General features: G+C 44.1%; 2 protein-coding genes and 1 long non-coding RNA gene across 9 annotated transcripts in view; 2 read left to right on the top strand and 1 right to left on the bottom strand.

Moving 5' to 3' along the window:
* Window positions 1-12373, top strand: part of enah (ENAH actin regulator) — a 72869-nt gene extending 60496 nt beyond the window's left edge. For 4 of the 7 annotated variants that reach the window (XM_077017421.1, XM_077017420.1, XM_077017417.1 and 1 more), the window contains 10 exons: window positions 1850-2566; window positions 5036-5346; window positions 5568-5704; window positions 5964-6012; window positions 6122-6173; window positions 6355-6421; window positions 7097-7156; window positions 8795-8879; window positions 9098-9155; window positions 9561-12373. In XM_077017421.1, the coding sequence (XP_076873536.1) occupies window positions 1850-2566; window positions 5036-5346; window positions 5568-5704; window positions 5964-6012; window positions 6122-6173; window positions 6355-6421; window positions 7097-7156; window positions 8795-8879; window positions 9098-9155; window positions 9561-9598 (1574 nt within the window). In that variant the 3' untranslated portion in view covers window positions 9599-12373. The remainder of the gene's footprint in view (window positions 1-1849; window positions 2567-5035; window positions 5347-5567; window positions 5705-5963; window positions 6013-6121; window positions 6174-6354; window positions 6422-7096; window positions 7157-8794; window positions 8880-9097; window positions 9156-9560) is intronic. The other 3 variants (XM_077017419.1, XM_077017423.1, XM_077017424.1) reach the window with 3 other exon arrangements.
* Window positions 11468-13145, bottom strand: LOC143523167 (uncharacterized). The gene is made up of 2 exons (XR_013133237.1): window positions 12533-13145; window positions 11468-11863 (listed from the first exon to the last, which is right to left on the bottom strand). It is a non-coding gene; the product is annotated as an uncharacterized LOC143523167 (long non-coding RNA).
* A 702-nt stretch (window positions 13146-13847) lies between these two features.
* Window positions 13848-22484, top strand: lbr (lamin B receptor). The gene is made up of 14 exons (XM_077017425.1): window positions 13848-14003; window positions 16000-16171; window positions 16420-16605; window positions 17696-17770; window positions 18310-18475; window positions 18608-18804; window positions 19157-19211; window positions 19410-19604; window positions 19843-19946; window positions 20121-20246; window positions 20338-20506; window positions 20725-20805; window positions 20944-21066; window positions 21154-22484. The coding sequence occupies exons 2-14, from the start codon at window positions 16007-16009 to the stop codon at window positions 21312-21314; spliced, it is 1803 nt and encodes a 600-aa protein (XP_076873540.1). The 5' UTR covers window positions 13848-14003; window positions 16000-16006; the 3' UTR covers window positions 21315-22484.
* The last annotated feature ends 30 nt before the right edge of the window (window positions 22485-22514 follow it).

Raw genomic sequence — 22514 nt, forward strand, 5'->3', positions numbered from 1 at the left:
TGCGTGTGTGTGTGCGTGTGTGTGTGCGTGTGTGTGTGCGTGTGTGTGTGCGTGTGTGTGCGCGTGTGTGTGCGCGTGTGTGTGCGCGTGTGTGTGCGCGTGCGTGTGTGCGTGCGCGTGCGTGTGTGCGTGCGCGTGCGTGTGTGCGTGTGTGCCAGTGCCACCATCAGCCCAGCGTGCGGGGTGTCTGTACACAGGCTGCCGCTCATATGACCATGGCCCCATGCGGGCATGGTGGCCCAGTCGGGGAGCTTGCTGGACATGTGGGTTCATTATGATGCTTTTCAAGGAAATGGTCATGAATTGCACTGACTTGCTCTGTCCATATATGTCCAGATAACCTCCTCTTTGACCATGAGAACTGGTCTTTGGAATACCAGTAATTCAAGTGTCTTATTACACATTAGTATTACATTAGATACATTTTTTTATATGGACAGTCTAGACTGTACAGTGCATCTTTACATATCTGTGCTTGACCCTGAAAGTGGTCCTCGCATCACTTCCCTAAGTTACAAAAATAAACTCCATAGCTACTGCATTAGGATGGATGAGAGTTGAATGGTTATTCACTTCTGAAGATTTGTCATGTTTCAAGGCTCTTGCAGGTCGTTTTTTTTATTTTTAGAATGTGTATAATAAACATCATTGTTTGTTGTTTTGTGTATCAATATAAGCCCATTAGTTATGGGAATTTGGGTAGTTTTTTGAGAATAGAGTGGCGCTACGGAGCTGTGGGACGATGGGGAAGCGTGGGGGTGAATGCCTCGGATGTGAAGGTTCATCGAGGAACGGCTCCAGATTAAAGGCGCAGTGTAGTGTTGAGTAGAAGACACCAGGGAGTGTAGGGCTAATTCCCTTGTTCCCAAAATGTGGGCTTCTGGATATACATGTGGATGCGTGATTGCAATATGGGTCGTCCACACCCACACCAACGTGTACTGAAGACCGTATATAGGTGTAGAAGTGTGTGCACAGGCAGATTCATTGTCTACTGAGGACCGTAGGCTAGCTTTCAATATAGGTGCACTCCCCTATAATCACTGGCTTGGGCTCTTTTGACACACGTAATTGTGCAGAAAAGGGACCACATTGTGTACAATTTCTCAGTTTCAAGGTAGCACAGACGCTGTAAAGACTGTGGGGTGAGGGCGCCCCCTGCTGCTCATGTCTAGAGTAGACTGCTCGTTTGATTTGTACAATACTCACAATACCATTGATCAGTTCTCGCGCTTTTGTTGGATTGGTATCGATTTTGAGTGGCATATCGTGGACAACAGAGATTACTGACAAAGTTTCCACAAAAGAACGAATCCTTTGGATTTCTGCAAGATTCTTGCGTTTATGGGATTCAACGTTCACAAAGTGCTGTGTGCCTGTGGATTTGATGAGTGTATTGGTGGCATGGGGTGTGTGAGGAACTGACACGTAACTTGTGTGGGTCTGTTAGTGCCACACACTAATCTGGAATGAGACGGTGTGCCTTCAGGAGCAGCAGCAGGGTCCCGATACCCCCCCACACCCCCCACCCGCCTCCTGAAAGTACAGTATGAGAAACAGTAATTCCGTTGGACTGATTCATCATTGACAAACATGTTCATGATTTTTTTCCCCCCACAGCTAACTGGTTGTACTAATTGTATCTGATGACAGACAGCAGTGGTCGTTGGTGTTGGTGATATCGCTCTGTGCTGGTTTTCCTGCTTCATATGCCCCCTTCTGTCTTCTTTCCTTCTCCTCCCTGTCTCTCTGTCTCCTGTGTTTCTTGCCCTCTGCACGGTGTCTGCTTCTTCCCTCCTGTCCTGTCGTCTCTGTGTGTGTGTGTGTGTGTGTGTGTGTGTGTGTGTAGCATTTGAGAGCACCCTCTACACCCCTCCGCCCCCAGACTACACCAAGACCGCTACGTCCTCTCCAGGCTCACCAGTTTCTCCCTCTACACCCAACTACCCTCCCCCTGCGGGGTCACCCTCTCTAGCCACACCTCCCACTCCTCCCATGCGCCACTCTGCCTCCCGATTCGCCACATCCTTAGGCTCTGCCTTTCATCCGGTGCTGCCCCATTACGCCACCGTCCCTCGCCGACAGCCAGCTCCGCCCATGGCCACACCCCCTCCCCCTGCTCCTCCGGCCCCTCCTTCCAAACCGGTGGTGTGCTCGGCCACTAACTTCACTCCACTCCCTCCGTCCCCTCCGGTTATGATCAGCAGCCCCCCCGGTAAGGCCACTGGCCCTCGCCCGCTGATCGCCATCCCAGCCCCCAGCCCGCTCTGCCAGAAACCGCCCTCGCCCACGGCACCGAACGGGCCGCCCGCACACGCCCCCTACCACGCCTCCTCCCCGCTGTCGGTCCGCCCCCTCCCGTCCCCCCCGACTCCGCCCCCTCCTCCGCCCCTTCCCCCCAGCGGCTCCATGGCTCCCCTCGTGTCCTGTCCCTCACCCCAGCCTCCTGTGCTCACCTCTCCTTCCACAGCCTCCCCCGCCTCTGCTCAGCACTCTGTACTCTCGCTGCTGGGACACTCCTCTACTTCAGAACCGGCCTCTCAGCTTGCCACCCCCAGCCAGCCGGGTAAGGCCTCTTCTCTCTGTCTCTCCACCTCCACTAACCCACTAAACGGGGAGGGCGGGGGAGGGGTTTGGGGCGGGGCAGGGTGAGGCCGGCTCTATGATTGGCCACGCCCGTTGTTGGCTGTTTTGCTGAATGGGGGCGGGTCTTCTCAGCTCGGAGTCTTGCGCGTGTTCAGATTTGCTGCCCCGTGTGTCTGTAAAGTTGATGATGTTTGTTGTGGACTCTTGGATGCGCGTTTGTGTGGTTTGGCATGGGATGAGTGAAGGTTCTCCTGATCTCCACCCCTCACTCTTCAGGGGATTTTGATTCGCGCCTGAAGTCTTTGATTCCTTGATTCGCCTCTCAGGTCACAGTTGTGCCATCGTTTTTATAATTCAAATGTCCATAAATTTGATTTAGCATTAGCGTTGTCCTGGTCAAACAGCTCATTCCTCCATTTATATAGATGAACCTCTCCAGCTGTCCTTTCAGGGTTCACTGTTTTGGCACAGCGAACGATGGACGTCCCAACGTTTATGTCCATATTCAGTCCTCTAAACATTATTTGTTTTATATTGTGCTTTTAAATGCATTCACTGGCCATCTGATTAGACTTTGGCAATATTAAGCAATTGAACATGTATATCTAATCAGCCAGAGTATCAGAATGGGGAAGAAAGGTGATTTAGGTACGAATGTGTCATGGTTATTAGAGCTAGATGGGCTCATCTGGTTATTTCAGAAACTCCTGTTCTACTGGGATGTTTATGCAAAATCATCTCTAAGGTTTACAAAGAATGGTCAGAAAACGAGAATATGTAGTGAGTGGCAGTTCTCTGGTGAAAATGTCCTGTTGTCAGAGTAGAATGGCCAGACTGGTTTGAGCTGCAACAGCAACTCAAAAAACCACTCGGTACAACCAAGGTGTGTAGAACATCTGTGAACACACGTGAAACAGACGGGCAGCAGCAGACCACACCAGATGCCCCTCCTGTCAGATAACAACAGGGAACTGATGCTACAGTTCGACATGCAACATGGTAAGGTCAGAATTTGGCATAAACTTTAGACTCATGATTGTGTAATGATGTGGCGGGGTGTTTTCTTGGCACTCTTTTGACCCCTTAAAACAAATTTGGCATCACCTAAACGCCACAGCCTACCGAAGTATTGTTGCTAGCTATGTCCGTCCCTTTATGACCCCATTGTACCTGTCTTCTGATGGCTACTTTCAGCAGAATAATGTGCCATATCACCAAACTCAAATCAACTCAAACTGGCTTCTTGATCATGACTGTGTGTTCGGTGAACTCAAATGGCCAGTCACCTGATCTCAATCTAATAGAACACCATTTAGGGGTGGAATTGTGCATTCACTTCATGGACCAAAATGTCTAAGGAATGTTTCTAGAGTTAAGGCAGTTCTGGAGGATAAAGAAGGTCTAACCTTATACAAGTAAGGTGTACGTAATAGAGTACTCTCTGAGTGTATATAACACTGAACTGAATGAAAAGACCGCTATATGTTTATATCTGTGTGTACTGATGGCTTTGGCCTGATGCAACATAACGTCATCTTTGTTGTGTACACCATTGGTAATATTAGACCAAATCTTTACTATCTTACTTAGAAAACTGCACACCTCCTGATTCCACACTTTAGAACAACGTCCTTTTCTTCCAAGTAAACGTTTTTTTGCATAATAGGACCTGCAACTGCATTTAGTTATAATTATTCATATCCACAATGACTAAAAACTGGCATAACGTCCAATACAAAATATCACTGAGTCAGTCTATTATCAATCTAAATTAGCATATAGAAGTACATTCATATTCATGAGCAGATAAAAGCAGCAATTTTCCTGTTTGTTAGATGTCTGAAAACACTGGATGTCGTATTCATGTTGGGAAGTATAGGATGTGAAGGAAGTGATGAAAAAAATCATGTATATCAACGTATTTCAGAATACATATGACAATAGCAGCAGGCCACATCCCTGCACTGGCAGGTTCCACCCATAAACCGTCAGGCCACACCCCTGCACCGCCCTCTTTTGAATCATGGTGAATAAAGTAGACAGCCCAGTGATAAGTGATCAATATGTTCACATTTTGTCATACTGATGCTGTCAGAATTCATTTTGGTCACTGATGGTCACTAATACTGTTCACTTTGAAGGATTTTGTTTTTTAAGTTGATAATGACTTTTAGAGAACTTTTCCATTACATGTTAAAATTATTTTAAAGGTTGTCTTTATGTTAATATGATCTATGTTAATGTCCTGGTAAAGTTCATGTTAAAACTATGCTAAGATCAAAACCTTTTAAATTTGTTAATGGAGTTGCAGATTGGGGAAGAGCGTTAATGGCCATAGTGTTTTAGAGGAGCCATCTTGGTGGAGGGGAAGAAGTTTGTTCTTGTTCTTTGGAGTGCATGACTCTCCCTTCTCACAGTGTTCTGATTGTGTTCTGTTTCTTACACACAGATTCAGCGCAGGGACTGCCCACCCCACCACCTCCACCTCCACTCCCACCCGGCTCCACTGTGACTCCCACCACTGCCGGACCCCCACCCCTACTTGGTCCCCCTCCTCCACCACCACCACCTCCTCTCCCTCCCACACTCACCCCCACAGGCCCTCCCCCTCCTCCTGGGCCCCCGCCCCCCTGTCAGGCCCCACCCCCTGCCCCGCCCCTGCCCTCTGGTCTCTTCAGTCCCTCTCCTACCACTGAAGAGAAGCCGTTCTCCGGGCTGGCGGCTGCCCTCGCCGGAGCCAAGCTGCGAAAAGTTTCGCGGGTAAGACCGTCCTGAGCCTTCTGACCTGGAACATTCTGACATTGGGCTTCAAAGTGTCCTGCTGTCTAAACTGCCTTGTTCCAACCACAGAAGACCACTATAATCACATTATAACTGCCACGGATTGTTTACACCGAAAGACCTCCACTGTAGTCTTAAGTAGGCCGAAATCTTGGTCACATGACCCCATTACAGAGTCACAGAGCCATGTGTTACCACAGAGTGAAGAGACGTCGTGCACGGCCGTCGGCGGTGCGGTGGGAGCTGGGGCAGCCAAGCCTGAGGCGACCAGAGGGAACGGTCCTCTGCCTGGAGGGGGAGGTCTGATGGAAGAGATGAGCGCCCTGCTGGCCAGGAGGTCTCCTCCCTCCACCACACCAGAGTTTTAGACATTAGAGTCCCCAGCCAGGGACAAACGCATGCCACTCAGCTCATTCTTCGCTTCTCAGCTTATTCTTGAGCAATAAAGAACAAAAGCACTGTGACTGAATGATTTTGAGATTGATTGTAGTAGTCTTTCAGTAGTAAATGTTCAGTAGGCATTGTGTAAACAAAGAAAAGAAAAACAAATGGTGTGAACAATAAACATTTTTTTTTTTTTTTTTAACCTGATACAGAAGAAGAATTGCAGAAAAGGGATCATCACCAGAGCCTGAGCAGAAAACGGTGAGTCATGAAACCTGCACAGCACACACAGCAGGGCTTCACTCCTCCTGGTCCCGAGGCGTTCGCCAGTCACGCCCCTGAAGTGCTGTCTTCATGTTCTCCCCCACAGGATGAAATTGAGGCAACCACAGCTCCAAAAGTCTCCGCCTGTAGCACCCCAGGTGAGAGGTGCTGGTGTGGATCCAGAGCACACGGCACTAGAATGAGACGCAAACAAGCTCACGTGAACCACCGAATGCATGTGCTGCTTTATCTCACGTGCTTTCAGTGAGGAGCTGGCATGGCATTCCCTTACATTTGTTGTGTTATGTATTTGTTGACTTTGTGTGTGTCTTCCTGCAGACATGCCCAGAAAGCCTTGGGAGAGGACAAATACCATGAATGGCAACAAATCTCCAGTTATCGGAAGGTAATGACGCGTCTACACGTGCTGTTTCCATGACGTTCCCAGCACATTTCAGAGGATTTCCATGCAGATTTTCTTGTGCATCATAATGGGGAAACGGCGAGCACAGTACAGTCACAGTTTGTGTCTCCTCACGTGAACCACCCATCGCATCCACTGCTTCGTCTCACGTGCTTTCAGCGAGGAGCTGCATGGCAGAAGCACGGGGTGGGGGTGGGGGGGGGTGTGACTTTCTGCATCAGAGATGTTTAACCGTACTAAAGCAAAGGGCTGCTGCCAGGACCCTGACCTTACACACGGTCATTCCACTCAAATGTGGACGTCAGGATTTGGAATGGTAAATCTTGTCATATGCAAGTCATATGAAATTATTTAAAATCGGCAACAAAAATCCTCTTTCCTAAATAATACAAAATTACACCAGCAGGTGCTACTTTTGGTTTGTTGACTGCATCACAGTTCATTGCTCTGTTCAGCTGTTGCTTTCCACCAGTGAGTCTGGAGCTTCCTGAAGCCGTGTGCCCCACGCACCTGGCCTCCCCCGTGCACGCTCATGCCACCGTGTGTCTGCAGTGAGACAGACATGTCCACTGTACATGGTGTGTTGCTGTCGGGGACAACGCTGTCGCCACATTGTGTAAGGTTACGTCTGACCAGCTAGTCTCTCTGCCCTCACAGACGGGACGCACCGTGGAGAAATCCGATGAGTTCTGAGAAGTGCTATGATTCCTTAAGCAGGTATACAAGTCTGTTGAGTTTGGGAGCTCTGTTTTAGCTTGTGCTGCTAGTGGGCCTTTGAGGGCTGAAGGTTGGTGCTTTGTCTTTCTGTGACTATCTCCACTTACAAATAAACAAAGCTCTCAGTTTTGCCAACAACGTAATCACCATCCAGTAGTAATAAGCAAACCAAGTTCCTTATTGACTATGTATAAAGAGAGAGAACGGTGGCTCCAGTATTGACGCATAATAAGGGCTATTAGTAGGCATCTGTGTAGTTGTTTGGGACAAAGTTCAGGTCTTTACACCAATGCACTATATATGATGGGTTTTGATAAATATTCTTAGGATTTCATTTATCGTTAGTCTGAAAGTGTCTTTTAAACACTAAAGAAAAGGCTGGGGTAGGAATTCCTGTGTCGTCACAGGGCTATGTCACTAGTGCATTTGTTTCCTGATAAACTGTGCTGCATATGTAGTGTTGGACGTTCCAGAGCTGCCCACTATCAAAGCCTTGTAGTGTGTGTGTGGAGTGCAACCCTGCCAACTCCCCCAGCCGGTGGCACAGATAAGGCTTCATCTCCACCCCCGAGTCATGCGAATGGGCAGGACTCATTTATCCTCATAAAAAAATTTTTTTTTTTTAAGTTCAGCGTCAGTCTCTCTATGCATCTCCTCGTCCCACGTCATGCCGCGTGGTTGACTTCAGAGTGAAATGGTGCTTGAAACCTTGAAACTATGTGGAATTCTAGTTATTAATAAAACATCACGGTGCTAAAGAGGGAATGTACTGTAAATGTACAAGCGTTCGTTTGCTTTTTTATTATATTCTTTGTTCGGACGTGGGATTGGTCTCCTTCCTGTATGACTGCCTGATCATGGGCCATTTCCTGGGGCCATTGCTGTGGTGATTACCTTGTTGGCAGTGTGTGGAATGGTTGCATGGGAGCTTGAAGGCTGCATCCCAAGCTGGGGTCAAGTGCACGGCCAATCCACCCCTCCCCCCCAAACAACCCCCACCCTCCCTGTGGTTCAGCTGTTTGGAGTGTGTGGCTCCGCCTTCCCTGCAGTTTGGCTGTTTGGAGTGTGTGGCCCCGCCCCCTCTTTCTCACTTCCAGATTTGCCTCAACTTCTTTTCCTCTACTGGCCTGGTTTCATCCCTGGTTGTGGTGCCTAAATGATGATTGACTGTTTGCAGATTATACTGAATATGTTATAACTACATAAATCAGTCATATGGTTGTTTTAAATATGTGTTTTCAGATAACCCTGGAAAATCTTGTAAGGATTGGACTTGTGGTTAATTCTTTGTTCACAAGTAAAACAAGTTACTAGAAATGTTGATTTATTCTAACTGGACTGCAAGACTTTGGTATTATTTAGAAGTTGTCTAATTATAAGTACCTGTAGTTTTAATATGCCTTTATTTAAATGTATCTGTAAGGGACTTGTAAGGGTTTTTCTGTTGTGCATGTCATTCACCTGAAATCGAGCCATGCAGTTGGTAGCATTTTCAGAACGTTTCTCCCACCATGTTTCTAATGCCAGCTGGCGGTGTCAGCAGGGCGTCTGCCCAGGTGCTGCGGGCTGGCACACATGGTGCCGGGTCTGTGTTCATGTTAACTGCCAACCGTTGTGCCCTGTGCATTTTCTCTTTAGGCCGAGGTCTACACCCACTCCCACCGGACCACTGAGTGCCAATGGAGTCCCGACAGAACCCATGGACTATGACAGACTGAAACAGGTCTTTTGTCTTAACCTGCCTGGTGGTCTAAAATATGTGCATTCATTACTGTCCTATGTTTTTTTTTTTTTTATTATTTTTTGATCATTAGAGTTTGTAATTTGCCATAATCATGGCCAGTATAAATTATAAAATAGTCTGTATCTTAAATGTATTGGTCCTTGTTACCATTAAATTCTAAAAGCTTGTGGTCTTAGACTTACATTTTTCTATTATAGGATATTCTGGATGAAATGAGGAAGGAACTGTCAAAGCTGAAAGAAGAACTAATTGATGGTAACAATCCTTCAACATGTTCAACCAACCTTCATACATATTCAGGATGTAGTTTCCGTTACAGTATGCTTTATCCAGTATGAAGTGAGCTTTAAAGAATTAAAATTATGGAGATATAAAAAGAATTTGGGAGGTGGGGCTGGTGGGCTGGGGGGGTTAGAGTTCAAATTCTGTAAAGGTCTGAACTCTTGACCTTTTTGTTAACATTTATATTCTCAGTTCATATGTTCAAAGCTGAATTTGGTTGACCTGAATAAAAGAACACAGTCCAATGTTTGATTGCTTTGGAACATGAATTTATTACATTAGAATTTACATTTTACATCATTTACATAGTTAGCATAGTCTGCTAGGAGTATGTGGTGTTCCCTGAATACATTGTGATGGCATGGTTTTCTGTTTCAGTCATCAGAGAGGAGTTGGGCAAGTCTAACTCGGCGTAGGAGAAAGTTGCCTCCGTTATCCCACCATGGCTCCTTCATTTGAGGTCTACTGCAGTTCCAACACTTTCTCAAAAGCAACAAAAATGGAAAACAAAAAAAATTAAACCAGTGCCGATAATAATCACATTAATTCCGAAGAAGAGTTGGGGGGGAGACGCTGTTCAGGACGAATGGAAACCCAGCAGAAGCTCAGGAGGGTGTGGCTAAAGGCTGCAGGCGACGCCCTTTTCCCCAGTGCTCCACCCAGGGGGCAGGACGTCCACCAGGGGGCGGGACGCAGTCTTAAGGAGAAGTGTCATTATGCAAAGGATGGCTGTTTATTGTAGAATGATGGAATAATGATTGCAAGAAGGAAAAAAAACCCCACAAACGATTACTAAACTAGATACTGTATTAACCATGGAAGAGTGACACTGTATATCCAGCAGGTGACATTCATTCTTGACTGGTGAAGGGCTGGCTCGTCTGGGCGGATGGCGCTGACAGGATTTGGCAGGAGGAAGCAGGGCTAGTCTCACCTTGCGTCAGCGAAGGAGACTTTAGAATCAGGCCAGACGACTAACTGGAGGACTGGGGAGAGTTTATTGCTGCAGGACTTTGTAAAGCTCGTCTTCCTGATACTATTTTAACCTGAATATGTACATTTAAAGACAAAAAAAGATACCTGCAAGTTATTTAATTATGTCTGTTCTAATGTACACCATGGCCAATCAAGTAGCTTAGTCATGTAACCTTGGGCTAATAAGTCTCGGTCAGTTTTAGTAATTATCTGAAGACCTTTTTCTTTTCAGAACAAAATGCTCAAAAGTTTGTCTTATGAGCCACTGTACTACATATATTTTCTTTGTCTCGTATGTTGCAAATTATTCGGGAAGATCAGGTGGGAAAATGCCTTTCTACTGTAATCCATTGTAGCTCTTTACCAAAATCTCCAGTCAAAACGATGTTTGAACATCAATATCAACAAGACCATATCTGTAGATAGTGCTAACGAGAAGAAATTACACTACTCCTATCCCAACACACGCATTTGCCCCCCACTCCCCAACACACACATCTGCCCCCCACTCCCCAACACACACATCTGCCCCCCATTCCCCAACACGCCCCTCTCCCCCTAATTGCAGGTTCTTTTCTTCTCTTTTGATTTCAGTGCATGTGGTGTTGTGAATGGTATGGGAAACATTGCTGCCACGAAAAATAAATTAACAATTATTGTTTTCAGTTTACAAGCAATAAGTGTAGCACTGATGCTCAGTTTGCCCGTGTGTTTGCTGAACACACCCACGCAGACCCCAGTCTGTGGATGAATGATTCTCACATTGCATACACATTTTATTTTTAAATCAACTGTAAAGTGCAGTTTGGTACTTGATGAACACCGCATTATAGCCATAATGAATGCACAGAGCCACGCCCCTTGTGCTCAACAGTTCCTTTTACTGTGATTCATTTCCAAAATCAAGGGTGCGAAGGATCTTTGACTGTAAATTCTTGGTTTTTGTTTTAGATTTACACCATCTTGTAGACACGATAAGAAATCTGTTTTGAGGGATTAGCCAAGCTAAAACGTTCAGGTGGCATGGTAAACGTGTAGAAAGTGGTGTTATTTCTCCTCTTCGGTACACACACTTTGCTTTTGCTCTTTATTCAACGAAAAGTCACAACAAAAGACCACAAGTGTCTCCATGGGACTGTAATCACAGAAGCTGATTTTAGCAGAAGTTTTATTTTGAGAAATTGTTCTTGTGAACAAAAATTCTGTGTACAATCCAGGGTAGGAAACCTCTCCTAACAAGATTGTGGTTGGAGACATTTGTGACACAGCTCAAGGTTGAGTGTTAGAGAGAGAGGCTTTTATCGTCATGGTCTTTTAATATTATTGCTGTTTGATTACAAATCCCTCCCAAAAAGTCCTTCATACAACTTGATCAAAACAAATGCCCCTCCCCACTCCTCACGTGTTCATTAAGCGCGACCTCTCAGAAAGCTTACGTAGAGTGTTTACAGCATTGACTGCACTTTAAAATCCGTAAATTCAGATTATGATGAAACTGCTGTCAAGACACCGCCACCACCCAGAGTGTGGCAATCTCACCAAAGTTCAATAGTAAGAATCTCCTGAACATCACACTGTCCTGAGCCTTTGTTTCTTCATCAGGGAGGGAGCCGTGGTCCTTCGGTTAGGGAAGTGAAATGTTTCGATTGAGGTCGAGTTCATACTTGGATTAATCTGTTTGTGATCTTCATGGTTTGTGCCTTGTTCTGAAATTGCATTTAATATGTCAAATATTTTTAAAATGATTAGTAATAATTCACTATCCTGTCATAGCATCAGTCCTGTTTCGCATCCTGCTTTAGTAAAGTCTGAAAGGGAGATTTGAAGATGTTTGAAACACAAGTGTGTATTTACTCCTCACGTCATTCTCGAGTGTTTTCCAGTTTTTCTATTGTGTTCCAGTATAGTTTGTGTTAATCATGGATGTTTGCTGGGTCTCTAAATGAAAGATTTTCTGCAGTGGGAATCGGGTGAATAACAATGAGATGTTGTCTACAACTATGATGTATCCATCTTCAGGGGTGGCTGTGATAAGTGGACTATTCAAGTGTGTGCTGGACAAATTCCAGCTGAATGTCCCTGAAATGCATTTATTGGGTTTCTTTTTTTTCTATTTTAGTATTCACATTGTACCATACTGTTCATGTTCATTAGAAGTTTCTTACATGCTAACATTGTTTTGTTTGAGCAAATGAAATAAAAATTGCAATACATAAGTTTGGGTGAGTCAGTCAAGCACACAATTGAGACAATTCTGTGGCAAGCTGATTTGTCCCATCTTAAACAATAAGCATATGAACAATTTTCAAAATTAAATAACTTGCATCAAGATGAAAGTGTTTCAATTTAGACATAAAAAATTAAAAAATACCTACAACTCTTCAAATCTTTAACAATTCCTGGTCATTAAAGGTTAGTAATCCGGTACATGGTAGGCTTGCTGATGGCAGAATATGAAGAGATTTTATTGAAGTGAAGATATTTGGTAACATCCCCTTGTGAAGACCATATGCAGAGTGACGTAACCCTCTTCCACCGCGCGCGTGTCGTCTCCAGCTTTGCAGCAGCGGTTCATTTGAAGCAAACAGGAAGGAGGCTCGACACCACTGCAAGCCTTCCTGAGCATCACTGCTAGCAGCTCGGTTGCACCAAATGCACTAACCAGAACTCATCAGTGCCGGTTCATATCCCAGACCTGTTCAGTCAACACAAACGAGGCAGGGGTGGGATCCAGTGATCTAGTGCTCTTCTACATGTAATTGCATCAGGACATTTCTCAGTGAAGTGAGCTGAACATTTAGAATACTGTCTTAAGGTCACAATGCAGCTTAGCAAAGGTACGACTGCCAGGCAAGAAGCCAGAATGTGCTTCTGCATTGTGACCTAATGCTCATTATGTATACTCCATTACTCTACATTTTCCTAAATCACTCTGAAGTACATAGGCTTACTATTATTTGCAACATCAGGTGTAAAATTAACATTATCATTTTAAGCATATAAATATCACATTTTGTATGTTTTTAGGAAAAAAGACGCATTCTCAGTTTACCAATTCAGATTAAATGAAATAATCAGTTTTGTAGCAGTTAACCTATGTATGAAGGATTTGTAAGATTTGCAGATGTTTTGGAACATTTAGTAAATTCTAATATATGAAGTCAGTGTAAATTAATATTAAACAGCTTACTATTTAAATCATAAAGCCATTCACAGCAAAGTCTATAGAAAAATATTAAAGTCTTAAAGAAAATAAGATTCAGTTTAGTGTAGCAAGGAATTGTTATAAATAGGTTTGCAATAAATTTGTAACGTCCTTCAAACGCCCGTTTTTAGTGTAATGACCTGCTTATTGTCATAATAATGAAATAGTGAAACCTTTGTACAACTATCACCAAATGCTTTGTCCTGCTTAGAATAAGAAATAAGAAGAAATAAATATAAAACTTCATAATCGTTTTTGTGCCCTTCTCCATCTTTTCTAGGTGACTACTTTCATATCAAAACTTCACTGCTAACAAAAGTGCAGACTCCATTTTGAAAAGCGCAAAACAAATAAATAGCGCGGAGCCTGTGCCGATTGGACCCGAAATCGCAAGGACCATTTAAAATCCCCCGTCATCCAATAAAAAAACCTCGTCAGTTTAAAAACGAAAAAACTAGTAGCCAATCACTGAGGTTCGCGCCATCATCGATTCTGGTAGGTTGAGTCGTCGGGATAGGGAGGAACCAACTAAGCGCCCGGACTGTATTTTTAAAAAAATAGTTATATATTTAGTTTTATGAATTTGTTATAAAGAGAAGAACATTTTAAAGGTATTAAGAGCTTTTCTGTTTTGCTAACAGGTAAGAATTGCTGGCTTTTTATACATTGAGTGTACAGTGTGGCATATTGAAATGTCTTTATTAAACTGAGATAACGGCCCGTAGGAGTAACGACGAGCTAGCTGGCGCGGCTAACTGTGGGTAAACTTGGCCGCGGTTAGCTGGAATGCTAACTAGCCTCCCGAGTGAATAACTCGCTATGCGGTTGCTGAATTCGTAGCTGGCTAGTTAGATTAGGACAATTCACGTTTGGGCTTCAGCTCTTGACAACCCGTGGCGAACGGCGTTTTGATTTAGAAGTTTAAACAGCTCGAGTAACTCCGTCCCGTATTTCCGTTAGCTTAGGTGGCTAACCGGCTTGTCGGAGAAAGCCGCTCGCGCCTATTTTGTACCAGCTCGCTGTTTTGGTTGGTGTTGTCTGAACTCGGTACGGTCGCGGTACTCTGGTGTAGTATTGCTGATACTCCAGCTAGCGGGGATATCCGACACGCGCAAACACACTCTCGGCTCGCAGAAGTATGTTGCGCAATTATGTCACGATACAGGTCTACATAACAGAAACCTGCTGGCTGGACACTTGGCCGTAGCGTTCACGCCAGTCACCATATAACCTCCCCTGTTAACGGAGCAGTAGCTGCTGTTGTCGGGTTTATTCGCATCCAGGATTAAACCCTTCGAGGGATAAAATAAGCGCCGGTTAAAATGCATTCGCAGTTGTACTGCACATCAGCCCAGTGTCGTGACTGCGGTCCCCGCGTTTGAATCCATGACGTTTTCCCTCCATTCGGCTGTGAGTCGAGGCTGTAGTTAAAGGAGCAGCATCTGGCCACATTTTACACCTTTAGTACTGGCACGTACTCAAAAGCATCAGTGAGTGTCCACTGTGTGTTTTGATTATTTACACAGTGTACTATTCTTTACTAGAGTAAATATCTGCCACGGGAAACTTCCATTCAGTGTTGCACTCCATATCATACTTTAGATGGTGTGTACGCATATTAAAACTACTTTTTAGTTTGAGGATGTTGTTTTTGACTTGATTTTGGTTTCTTATGAGATATGATCTATGTAGGGAATTATCTGTGGTAATGCGTGTTTGCTTTTGTCAAGTTTGATTGACAGAAGGTTTGGGGGTCTAACGGGGAGCCACGCCCCGTCCATATTCTTCATCTTTTACTGTTTTAAACCTTAAAACCATGTGGAAGTCAGCAGGGACTCGTCGGTGTGCCCGTGTTTAGTTGAGAATGTATGGAATATGATTTTGGTTATAGTCTCCTCCATCCATTTTATAGTGTGTATTCTTCAGGCCCATTGTGGACTTTTACACTTCAAAAAACTAATTTATTCATATGAATGTACATAAACGACAAACTGAAAATGCATGAAAAAATCAAAACAACATATAATAATATCTGAAGATAGATAAAGGCAGCATAAATAATATATTATGAATTACTGTGTTAAAAGTAAAAGGTTAGAATGAAAAATAATTAGGGACTCTGAAAATGTGGATAAAAGTAAAATAGTACCTGGGAAGTACTGCAATCCGTTTTCCAAAGGCTATTGATGAGGGGACAAAAGAGTTGGTGCACAGACCACAGGGGGAACATTGTGGTAGTAATTCAGTCTTTTGAGGACTGTCCAGTCAGCACTGGGGAGATGGCTAACCTCACTGGCATCCTCACGCAGGCCCCTGTGTTATACTTCTTCATCAGGCTTTGAAAGAATATGTTGTGGAATGCCCGTGATATTTTACAATAAGGCCCTTAATATTTTAAGCTTAACATCATTACACAGTGGATTTCGGAGAGTCGCATGTAAGCGTGTGTGTGTGTGTAAAACCTCAGCGGGTAACCGGGTGTGTGTAAAACCTCATTTTGAAGTTTACATTATTGGAAGTTCTATTTCACTTTCTTTAACGTGTGGAGGCCTCTTGAGTGGCCGGTGTTTGTGAAGATGAGGCGTGCTGTCTTGCCCTGGTGCTGATGTTCATGGCCTGTGCTGAACTGTGGTTCAGGTGAAAGATGCCGGCGGTCAGATTTCAGACAGGAGAGACTGTGATGGGTCGTTGGCCTGGCAGTAACCTCTACTACGAGGTCACAGTGCTGACATTTGACCCCAAAACTCAGCTCTACACTGTCATCTATAAAGACGGCACAGAGCTGGAGCTGAAGGAGACTGATGTCAAAGTAAGAAGCCTCTCAACTCCCACACACCACACTCAGCCACAGAGTGGTTTCTTCTTTTCTGTGTTTGGTGCTATTCTGTTTAAAGCTTAAAAACAGGTGCGCCTATATGAAAATGAATAATGATTTGCAGTGTATTCAGGAATAACCATAGCTTTCAGAGCTTGAGCATAATTCATACAATAAGAGTGTGTATCTGAACATGCTTGTGAAGCATCTGAGATTTTGTTGGGTGTTGTCCTGTTTTGCAGAGCGTGACTGGGTTTAAGCAGGGCCTTGGTCGGTCTCGGTCCCGCTCACGGTCTCGCTCCCCGGCTCGCAGTCGTCGTAGTCGCTCTCGCTCCCCAGCCAGGACCACGCGGCGTTCCTCGTCCCGCACCTCGGAGGCACAGAGGGTGAAGCTGAAAGAGGTGGTGCAAGTGCGACTCACCCCTGTGGTAAGGACACCCACTCACAGCTAGGGGGCGCTGTACTTTAGGAGTTTCCCTTGTGTAGACATGTCACAGAGAGATGAGTTGAAATGATAGTTACAATGTAAGTGATTGTTTAAGATTAGTCTTGCTGTGGATTTTCTGCTATATTTGTGTTTATATTTGTCATTGGAAAGAGATGTTAACACAGACTCTACGTTTTAATAGGCAATGATTTAGCTCTTGATTTATAGCAACATTTAAGCCATTGAAAATGCAGTTTATCAGAATCAGAATCGCCTTTATTGTCATTGTAATTTCCATTACGATGAAATTTGCTTCTACTCCAAGGTGCTTGTTGGGACAATACAGACAATAAATACACTCAATGACATAGAACGATCCAAATATACAACTGGTCAATGGAATGTTTACATGATATGTTGGATATTGCACAAGCTATTTACATTGTTATTTTACATATATTGCACGTGGGAAGTATTTTACATGGGTTGTATCAGTTTAATGATGATCTGAGTGATTTCACAGTGATGAAACACAGCTGTGATCTTATTAATGTCACTGTAACCTCCACACATACAGGTGCTTAGCCTTTAACCTACACTAAGTAATCACACTTTAAGATTCACATGCTCTTCAGCAGTGGCCAATCAGTGATCAGGGTTACAGCACTACTGCTTTCACCACTGTTGTGCTGTTGAAGTCAGCTGACCAGCAGGACCAACACCTCTGTGGTGTGTCAGCTGCACTATCCTTGTATTCTCCTTTGTCCCCAGGGCAGGTGTTAGCCAGACTCATGTACTATTGTTACACTGTAAATGCACATGTAAATACTGTCATGGAAACACCTATGAAGACAGGATTCTCTGTTGTGTGTATGCTAATACACAGAATTACATTCTTTTATTTTAATGGATGAATATTTGGTACCTATAGGTAACTGTTTAGAATAGCTTTGCATAAAAATCTGGCAAATTAAAATACATGGGTGTGTGTGCGAGTGTGTGTGTGCGTGTAAGACAGAGGTTCTGACACATGTACATGCTCAGTGAGGTTTTCTGTGTTTCCTTCTCTCTGCCCTTTGCTCTGGTGTCAGGCAATGCCACTAGAGAACAACAGCAACAATAAACAGGAGAAGGAGGACAACAACACAGCCAGCAAAGCCAATCAGGTCAGGCTCCGCCCTCTTCCTGCAGCCAGTCCACACTGATCCTGGGCTTTTATAAAGTGCAGTGTCAATCTGCATGTGAGACAGGGCCCTGGTGTGCTTTACACAGCTACAGCAGACTGTGTTCAATCATGCTGTCATATCACACACACACACACACGTTGTATTTGTTTGTAAACATCTCAAGATAAGTCTGTTTCCCCCAGCCTGAGGGGAGCTGAGTCTTTCCCGGACGGGCAGGGGCTTCTGTTAGTCTGCCAGTCCATACGGCTGTCTCTCTGTCATACACTATCTCTTTGCTTCCTGTCTCGTCTGGATTCTCTGTTTTTTTTTTATTTTTTTTTTTAATTAGCCCACTTCCACCCCCCCATCTTTGGAGGACAACTTTGTTTTTATATCAACATGGATTCTTTGTCTTATCAGACATGACGGGCTTATTATACTCCGTTCAATGCAGACCTCCTGACTTAGGCAGACATGGCGTTAGTTAAGTGAACGTTCCCAAAGGTGAGCGCTGAGAGCTGCTCATGGTTCTCTTGCAGAAGGCCGAGGAAGAACCTGAACAGAAGCCAACCGTCCGCTACAACCTGCGACGCAGGAAGGACCAGAGTGATGGCCAACCTCTGGAGCTGGCGGAGGCCATCCTGCCCCAGGCTGCCCCACAGGAGACCAGCACCCCTGCCTCCCTGGAGTGCGGGGGAAGTTTCGGTAAGAGCAATGGTGCCACCCTGGGTCACTCCACACTGGTTGTCCAGGGTTCTTCAGCAGGGACATACATTTTTTAAAATGGTTTATGTATTTGGAGCCTCTGGTTCATTGTAGTTTTGTGTTGTTGTGTAGGTGCCTTGTTCCTCATGCTCCTGCTGCCGCTCCTGGTGTTGGCCCTGCTCACTCTTTGTGGCCAGAAGGACTCCAGCCTGCTGAGCCTCGCTCTGTGGCCCTGCCCCTTCCACTCGCTCTGGGACTGGCACGTCTTTGGCATCGTGCTCCTCTGGATACTCTTCCACGCCGTCCTCTCCCTCCTCCCCATCGGCAAGGTACTTACAACTCTCTTATTGTACTCTGGTGATACACTCTTGACTAATGCCGTCGGAAGGGACAAATACTATGTAAAAAGTTAAGAAGCTTGGATTAGGTTCTATAGAGCCCTTTGTACCAAGGTAAAATTATTCCTTAAGGGTTCTGAATAGCACCTTTTTGCAGACTTTTGGAATAGGATGAACCCCACAATGGTCATACTCAGTGATTTTTCTTTAATGATTGCTGTAGCTGTTTGGATCAGTGAACAAGGGTCGGAACAATCCCGGCAGAGCAAATTATTTCATGCTGTATGTAAACACATTGGTTATACTGACTCTTTTCTTCTTTTGCATAACTTATGTCATTCAGGTTGTTGAAGGAATGCCTTTGAAGAATGGAAAAACGTTGAAATACAGGATTAATGGTGAGTCGGGCCGTGCGGATTATAAGACTGCTGTCTAGAAAATTTCTTGGTTAGTTCTCCATCATATTGTTAATTGATAGAATGAGTAAATAATTCACTAAAAAGCCCTGTAGAAGTGATGATGCTGAAAGGGGTGATGAGTTGAGATGTTTCTGTGTGTCCCTCATGCTGCCTGGTGCTCCCTGTCTTGTCTTCCAGGATTCTTTGCACTGTTCCTCAGTGCAGTGGCTGTGGGGACTGCTGTATATAACGAGGTGGATCTCACTTACATCCACACTCGTTTCCTGCAGTTCTACACATCAGCTCTGCTGGTCTCCGTTCTGCTCAGCATCTACCTGTTCATCCGCTCACGCTGGGCCGCAGACCATGAGCGCTCACCTGCCGGCAATTCAGGTGTGTCTGTCTGTATTTGTGAGTCTGTCTGTGTGTTTGCTGCAGTCTACCAATGCACTGTTGCTTAAATACACAAAGAACAATTTCAAAACAACCAGTAAAGCAGCTGCCACATCCAGGTGTTGATGACAGTAACAGATGGGAAGTTGTTCATTTCAGACGTGTGGGCCAGTCTGTTAGGAAGGAACCTTCCTCTCATTAACATTTTCTAAAGAGGCGTCCTTGTCATTTTGCTCAGGTTATGTGATCTATGATTTCTTCATGGGCCGTGAGCTCAACCCGCGAATCAAAAACTTTGATATCAAGTTCTTCTGTGAAATGCGACCTGGCCTGATTGGTTGGGTAAGCAAAAAGTTTTCAGTAGTTTTGCATTATTTCAGGACTTCAGAAATCTGCGCAGATTATAGCTCTGTTGCACCATCTAGTGGTCATTTTGCCAATTTATAGCTATCTGAATATATTCCCATGCTGAATCTTATTTTGTAGTCTGAAAAGAAAGGTATCTTCTCTTTGCAGTTGGTGATCAACTTTGCTATGTTACTCGCTGAGATGAAGCACCAGAACCTAGCCAGCCCTTCCTCTGCTATGCTCCTCATCAATGGCTTTCAGCTGCTTTGGGTTGCTGATGGTCTTTGGCACGAGGTCTGTTATTTTCACACAGTCTCGCGCACACACATGGCTGCCTCAGAGCTCATTGGAGCAGTGTGGACCTCATGATGTGTCTGTGTTTCAGGAGAAGCTCCTGACCATGATGGACATTGTGTACGATGGGTTTGGGTTTATGCTGGCATTTGGAGATCTGGTCTGGGTCCCTTTCACTTTCACCTGTCAGTCGTATTATCTTGTTAATCATCCAAACGACCTCTCTGAGTACTGGATTATTGCCATCGTCTTACTCAATGGTAAGTGAGGGTTTTTTTATTATTATTATTATTATTATTATTATTTTTGAGTGGATGGTTTTGTTTATAGTGTTATATAGATTAACAAAGTATTTGCATGAGTGATTTTTTTAATGCTGAGAAATTACATTAATACCAGTGTAAGTTGAATTAGGGTGATTGTTGTATGTGTTCGTGTCAAGTTCTTGCTGTTTTAAGATCTTGTTTCATTTTCATAGCAATTGGCTACTACATTTTCCGGAAAGCTAACTCTGAGAAGTTTGCCTTCAGAAGAAACCCACATGATCCTGCCTTGTCTTGTATGCATTTCCTTTATGTCTTCTGTTTTGCTCTTAAATAATTGTTTTAGTTGAATTAATCTAAATGGCTTTTGGAAAAATAATAATTAAGGAGGGGTCAAAAGAAATGTCAGTGTTGATCTGTTGATCTGTGATCAGATCTCAAGACGATTCCAACTGCCACGGGAAAGAGTCTGATTGTGTCTGGTCTGTGGGGATTTGTGCGACATCCAAACTACCTGGGTGACCTCCTCATGGCCCTGGCCTGGTCCCTGTCATGCGGTGAGTGTGGATTTGCGTGTGTATGGTAGTCTGCTTTAATTCTATGACATGGCCTCCTGCCTCCTCTCATCCTCTGCTGTATTGTAGGCTTCAATCATGCAGTTCCCTATTTCTACCTGGTGTACCTGCTGGTGTTGCTGGTACATCGTGAGGCCCGTGATGAACAACAGTGCCGGGTGAAGTACGGCCCCGCCTGGGACGAGTACTGCCGGGCCGTGCGCTACCGCATCCTCCCTGGCCTCTACTAGCAGCCTGCCACACCCACCCCCTGGGCCACACCCATGGAATACTTATAAAAAAGAAAAAATTGAATTGTAATGGGGAGAACTGTCATAGAAATATTTTTAGCCACGACAGAAGCACAACAGGACAGGGAGCTGCTCCCGTTGAGCAGCTTGGCAGCTACTTGCATCTGAGCAGTTTTAGGAAAACCAGTTTTTAATGAAAGATCAATTAATTTGAAATGTAATTATTTTCATTTATGCGTGTTAGTATGCAGATTTGGCCCCCACTCCTAAACTCCTTATGTATATTAATGTACATATGTTTTTCTACTCAGACATTTTTTGCATTTGCATAGGATCATTTATCTTAAAGCTATTCCCTGCATTTCTGAAGTCTTTGAATAATTGCTTTGCTTTTTAGTTTTATAGTGCTGGTGTGTTGATTCTTTTTGTATATTATGTATGATGGAATATAAATGATGTCGCATTTTCTCTACACTGTGGAGTATGGACGAGCAGCTATTCTCAGGACCAGCTTTGAAAAGATGGTAAATATTTTTTATATGTGTATGTTTTTATGCGAATTGGAGGGAAAATTTGTTTTTGGCATAATTTAACCAATGGTAGGTGTCTTTTTCATAAACAGTTTATGAAACTGGGCTTTGCTACCTCAGATTTGTCAGTTTCTTTTGCCTTTGGGAAAAATTTGGTTTAGGTTCCCAAAATGTTTTGTTGAAGGAAAATTAAACCATTCGGCGCTACGAGTGCCATTTTTCAAGCAATAACTTAGTTGTGTGTTTAGACTTTGTATTTTGAAAACTTTGTAAAGTATGATGCACAGCTGTGTAATAATTTATGCATTTATGTTTATGCTGTTCAGTGAAGTGTCTTCAATGATCTTGAAAAGTTTTAAGAGGAACCTGCAACTTACACCATAATCAGGAATATGAAGATATGTACAGTGTTTCCTAATGATTAGTGTAAATATGAATATTGAGACTCCAGCCTGTCTCAGTTAGTGCTCCATAAGCAATTCAACATGCTGTTTGTAAATGTAATTTTACAGTGACCTTGAGATGACTGAAACGCAACGTTAGGCTTACTCCAAATGTATGCACAACAATTAGGATATACAGGTAAAACTGCATTGTAAAAAGTGATTTGCAAAAATAAAGGTTTTTGTATTTTGTCCTATATTGTATCATGTATTCAAGAGGGGTTTCC

This window comes from Brachyhypopomus gauderio, chromosome 9 (genome assembly GCF_052324685.1).
Source record: "Brachyhypopomus gauderio isolate BG-103 chromosome 9, BGAUD_0.2, whole genome shotgun sequence".
NCBI lineage: Eukaryota > Metazoa > Chordata > Actinopteri > Gymnotiformes > Hypopomidae > Brachyhypopomus > Brachyhypopomus gauderio.

Excerpts from the sequence above, each read along its gene's own strand:
- lbr (XM_077017425.1), top strand. The coding sequence starts at position 16,007 with ATGCCGGCGGTCAGATTTCAGACAGGAGAGACTGTGATGGGTCGTTGG. Across the intron at positions 19,605-19,842 it reads CTCACCTGCCGGCAATTCAG|GTTATGTGATCTATGATTTC; the intron begins GTGTGTCTGTCT and ends CATTTTGCTCAG. Across the intron at positions 21,067-21,153 it reads GGCCTGGTCCCTGTCATGCG|GCTTCAATCATGCAGTTCCC; the intron begins GTGAGTGTGGAT and ends GCTGTATTGTAG.